This window comes from Ctenopharyngodon idella, chromosome 20 (genome assembly GCF_019924925.1).
Source record: "Ctenopharyngodon idella isolate HZGC_01 chromosome 20, HZGC01, whole genome shotgun sequence".
NCBI classification, from domain to species: Eukaryota; Metazoa; Chordata; class Actinopteri; order Cypriniformes; family Xenocyprididae; genus Ctenopharyngodon; species Ctenopharyngodon idella.
In genome coordinates this window covers 23,895,988-23,901,987 of record NC_067239.1, presented here as the reverse complement: position 1 = coordinate 23,901,987, position 6,000 = coordinate 23,895,988, and the positions used below count along the sequence as shown (strand labels likewise).

General features: G+C 39.1%; 1 protein-coding gene across 2 annotated transcripts in view; it reads right to left on the bottom strand.

Annotated features, from left to right (window-relative positions):
• Positions 1-531: 531 nt before the first annotated feature.
• The window catches only part of cnih3 (cornichon family AMPA receptor auxiliary protein 3), a 35,058-nt gene continuing 29,589 nt past the window's right edge, over positions 532-6,000 (bottom strand). For both annotated transcript variants that reach the window (XM_051876289.1, XM_051876288.1), the window contains exon 6: positions 532-1,928. In XM_051876289.1, coding sequence (XP_051732249.1) covers positions 1,901-1,928 — 28 coding nt within the window. In that variant the 3' untranslated portion in view covers positions 532-1,900. The remainder of the gene's footprint in view (positions 1,929-6,000) is intronic.

Below are 6,000 nucleotides of genomic sequence, written 5' to 3'. Positions count from 1 at the left end.
CGAAAGGGTGGCAGAAAGCTCTTCGAGTGCCAGGACCTGCAGACATCTGATGACGTTCATTTCACGGCTATAAGTGGCAAAGTGTTAGATCGTTGGCAAATGGAGCTGCATCCTTTACAAACTGTAATTACAGAGCATGTGGCAGTGATTTGGACGGATAGCAGGTGGAGCAGGAGGACAGCCTGTCACCGATCTGTCAGCCAGTCACTGCCACACAGGGCTTGGCAGCGGAAAACGCAGATAATAGTCGACTCATGAGCAGGAGGCAACGTTCCCTGAAGAAGAGACATCTGAGAGATGGGGTCACGCGTCAGTCTGAGGTGGATGTTTTTCAGAGAGTCACTCCAGGGTGTGGATTCTAATGAGGAGATGTGAGAAATGCTTTGTGGGTAATTGAGTGAAATAACCACATATGGATCACGAACCGCACGACTGATGAAATTAATATGATTATGGAGTGAAAAAGTACCTCTCTTAGTGGTATTAAAGCATACTAGCGCTGCATGCATAAGAAAGCACCTATAACAGTTTTAAAATAGTCTGTTTTATTTCATATACAAATTTCTTAAATGATATTTGGATGAGTGAACACGTCCACAGTAAGGATATAGAAAATGTTTGGTCATCATATGTGTAACTACATAAGGCATACAAAAGCAGGCTACATGACAGCAGCAGAGTATAGTTCTGCTGGGGATTGGTATTATTATCCCCTACACGGCAATGAAAATGATGTAGTATGTCTACTGCTATTTTCAGTACTCTGCATTATATATGGTGCCCAAACCGAAGCATCACGTAGTCTTGAGGGGTTTATGCTCATATGCATCATGTGGTTACTCTGGACAGTTAGCCTGACTGATCCAACAATATTGTTAGTTTAAAATCTGTAGAAAGAAGAAGTCAGAAATGTGTGTGTGTGTGTAAGAAGGGGTTCACAGATAGAGAGATAGAAAGACAGATAGATAGATAGATAGAGAGATAGATAGATAGAATCAGTATTGCTGACCATGTTGTATAAGACTAATACAGTTAATATAATAATGATAATACAAAATGAGAAAGTGAAATTTGTAGATCATGAGCTGTGGTTTTAATTTCTTCCCTAGAATGAAAATCTATGATAGTTTGATACACTGTAATATATTGGAAGACTTGTACTGGGTATATAAATATGACTTGTTTTTCCACCACAACCAATAACTGTATCTATTGTGCAAACTCATAACAACTTTGTGCAAAATTGTGGAAAAGTGGCTTTTGTTTTCTATAATAAAGCCTCAATATTAGCATTTGTAAATATAAAGTCCAAAAACATCTCAACCAACTGACACCAACACATAAAAGCATTACACAAAGTTCTCTATGTACACGAGTAATGCAACGGATACATATTTCATATTAAAAATGCTTATGTTAGGAGTGCACCAATACACATAAAATATTTCACAAAAGCTTCTCACACATGTAATCAAACTCAGTGGCCTAGTGTGTGACTGGTAAAAATGAAACATTCGCTGATCAAGTTAGCCATCGTTTCCTTTCATTTGTTTTAATCCGACATGAATTTTAAGCTACATATAGTGAGTAAAGGTTGGCAGGTTTTGCTTCTCAAAGTGGTAAAGGACATGTTGTGCTATGCCTGAGACAATCTTTGCAAACGTTACTGTGAGCTTGTGAATAGCGCGTCACACCAGGTCCATGAGACATCTTGGGCGTTGAGTCAGATCTGTAAACAACACAGGGTTCTTCTGATACTCTGGGAAGATGGGGTCAAGTCTTCTCTGTAGGTTCAGACATTGCAGTGTGTTGAACTTGTGTCTAGCGGTGCTCTTCTTTCATTCAAATGTAGTTTAGAGCTTTCTGAAAACTGGACTTGACTTCAGTGTTGAGAACTCTGTTATGAGGTCACCAAGGAGTAGATCATACTGGAAGACAAAACAAACAGGCATTGCTGACATTGTGTTCAAAAAGTTATACTAAAATCATAACTACAGAGTAAAATTTGATAAAAACAGATTAGACTTTTCAAGATAGATAGATAGATAGATAGATAAATAGATGGACAATAGATAGACAGATGGATGGATGGATGGATGGATGGATGGATGGAGATGGATGGAGACAGACAGACGATAGATGGATGTACGGATGGATGGATAGACGGAGACAGACAGATGAAAGATGGATGGATAGACAGACAGACAGAGACAGACGGATGATAGATAGACAGGCGGATGGATTGATAGACGGAGACAGACAGACAATAGATAGACAGACAAATGGATGGATGGATGGATGGATGGACGGACGGATGGAGACAGCCAGACGATAGATAGATAGACAGACAGGCAGAGGGATAGATGGATTGATGGATGGATGGATAGACGAAGACAGACAGACGATAGATAGACAGAAGACGGATGGATGGATGGATGGATGGATGGATAGACGGAGACAGACAGACGATAGATAGACAGAGACAGATGGATGGATGGATGGTTGAATAGACGGAGAGAGACAGAGACAGATGGATGGATAGATGGAGACAGACAGATGATAGATAGGCAGATAGATAGACAGACGGACGGACGGATGGATGGATGGATGAATGGATGAATAGACAGAGAGAGACAGACGATAGACAGACAGAAGAAGGATGGATGGATGGATAGATGGAGACAGACAGACGATAGATAGACAGACAGAAGACAGATGGATGGATAGACGGAGACAGACAGACAGACGATAGATAGACAGACAGACAGAAGACGGATGGATGGATGGATGATGGATGGATAGACAGAGAGACAGATGATAGATAGACAGAGACGGATGGATGGATGGATAGACGGAGACAGATGATTGATAGACAGAGAGATGGATGGATGGATGGAGAGACAGACAGAAAGACGACAGATAGACAGAGATAGATGGATGGATGGATGGATAGACAGAGACAGACAGACGATAGACAGACAGACAGAGACGGATGGATGGATGAATAGACAGAGACAGACAGACGATAGACAGACAGAGACAGACAGGCGGATGGATGGATGGAGAAATAATTCCAGAATAGCTAATTAACTCCATTCCAAACATCACTCTCAGCTTCCACCCTATGCATTTGGTGAGAAACAGGGACTTCTCTCTTTATGCACGTTACTTTTCGATTCTGTGAAATGAGCTTGTGCCCATGGGTTCAATCATTCTGTCAGGGAACAGCTTTAATTAGTTCATTTCTTCCGAGCTAACAACAAACACAAAGACACATTTTGTCCCCAAATTATCCAGCTGAAACTGCAGCATTCATCCTCAGCTGGTGGAAATATAAGGCGAAAGGCTTCAAAGCAGCTGACGCTATGGAAAATGACAGCTTCACCAGCTTGAGGATCACTCCGGGCAGGTCATGATATGGATTGTATTTATTTAGAATGCACTGCCATATGTTGATGTACGTTGAATTTCTGTGCTGACTTCACACTAGGGGCCATTGATGTCATGCCAGAATGCTGTCCACAGGCATTAATACATAATAAGGGGTTGCCCTGATAAAAACTGCATAAGCAGTTCTTGGCTCGCTGTGTCTTATTATCTTCAGTGTGTGGGGGTTGGAAAAGTAGTGACGTTGGTTCCTTTTATATTACTAATCTTTTTAAAAAATAAAGTAGATCTATTTATTCTCTTTGAAATGATCACTGCTGCTTATGCAGCATATATATTTAACCTAATCAGAAAATGTTTTTTGAAGGTTGAGTGTCATGATTATATTCAGTGCACATAGCTCAAGGCTGGTCTCAAACATAAAGATGTTTTAAATGTAGAACTGCTGTATTATTAAAGACTGTGGCTTATTTGCGTTCCGAGAACACGTTTTTAGTGTTGAAAGTGAAAGATCAATGAAAAATGTATTTCAGCTATGATCATAGATATGATCCTGATGGAGCCTGAGGCAAACAATGTTCCTCATGCCTTTGCAATCTTTGTGAGGCTTAAACACTTGAGAACTAGTGTGACGTTTGCCCAGATCTCTCTCTTTCACTTCTATCAAAGTGGCACGCTCCTTTCTTGAGTCATTAGGTTTTGGATGGTGTTTAGAAAAAGGGAACGGGAAACAAACTATTGTAATTGGATGGGTGATGGCCTGGTGCGCTGATATTGGATTTGCAATTGATTTGTAAGATTGATTCGTAAGAGGGCGCCCAACAATGCGGTTATTACGAAGGGTAAGAGTACAAACGAAGTTTGAAGTTCAAACCACAGGGGTTAAACTAGGCAGTGCAGACAAAAACAGCATTCATCAAATCAGACATTAAATAAGACAGTCCAATTAAGAAGTTTAGATTTGTTGCTTTTAAATCGCTGTGTAGACGAACCCCCCGGTTTCACAGAATAGGCATAAGTGTAGTCCTAGACGAAAATGTATGTTTGAGCTGTTTTAACTGAATGCAACTTGCAGTGCTCTTGTTTTTTCTCAAGATGCACACCAGTAATGTTTTTTCTAAGGCACGTTCATAAAAGCTACTTAAATGTCCTAATTGAACTAAGGCCTACTCCTGGCTTAATCTAAGCCCTGTCTGTGAACTAGGCCTAAATGTTCTAAGTTAAGTTCAAGTTAAGCATAATGTTGATAACCACAGAAAATAATTAAAACTGGTCCCTTAGTTAAAATAAAAAAAAAATAAAATGAAATGAAATAAAAGAGTCTTTAAAGACTATAAAGGCAAAAATGTGATGCTCATATCTAAGCTCTATAAAACTTTTCCATCCTGTGCATAATTGTAGCAGTAACATTGTCTAAATCATCATTTTGGTTAAACTAATGTTCTAGGCAGATAAACTAGTTATTTGGCACCGAGATAATTCCTGTTAACTTAACAGACAAGTTTAGTAAGTGATTGTATCACATAAGTGTCATGCTAACACACATAGGCCAAATATACTCACAGCTTACGCCAGCCCAAACCCTCCTTTGGTGTTAAAAAATACTGTCAGGTTTTGCTAAAGACATGTAGTGAAAAAATAGCGCTGAAAAGGAGTGGACACAGTTATTTTTGCGGCTGACCTTATTGCATATGCATTTGTAGGAGTTTCCCTTAAAGACGCAAAATTTATGGGAGGAGAGTATGTAAATGAATCATGTAAGGCGATTTACTAAAGTTTGCACTAGTCAATTTATTGTTTTTTGCGCCATTATTTACCGCCCAAAAAAAAGCATGTCTTAAACTAGACGCTAATTTGTGCTGCTCTTGCTAGATTGTGTTGGTCATTATGGAAATGACCCAGCTGCGTCTGTGTTCTTTAATTTGCATTTGCAGAAATTTCCACTACCATTGGTGCTTTTTTGGAATTGGCTCTCACGCTAGTTTGCCCTGTTAAGCAAATCTAGCCCATAATATTTATAATATTAACATATATAAGTATTGTGGCTATACTACACGGTGCTTGTGGCTATAAACTTTGTGTGGTTTAACATTTATTGTCTGGCCTATTTAACTTCCATTCCTTCCATCTTCCAAGAATTAGAAATGATTTTCTGTGGTAATCAACATTATGCCACAAATGCTGTTGATTTAGTTTAACTTATACTTAACATTCAGTTACACTTTATTTTAACAACATGTACAGTACTTACTACAGGGTTAGGATTTGGAATGGGGTTTGGATTAGGGTTAGTTGCATGTATACATAATTTATTGTTGTTACTACAGTAAGTGCATGTAACATATGCAACAAGGACACTGTAAAATAAAGTTTTACCAAACATTTCTTTAAAAAAGTAGCAATAAAAAGCAAGCAGTTAGAGGAAAGGTCAAGATTCACAAGATGGCATGACCGTTGTGAAGAAAAGCACCAACACCATCACTCCTCAAAGATTGAGTGCGTACCAATGCTGGAGAAAAAGGAGGTAAAATGGCTGTATTTGCCCTAGAATTTCAATTCCAGAAGCAAATAGCGTTAAATAATAGAGAATTTGGCTGATACACAAGAACTGCC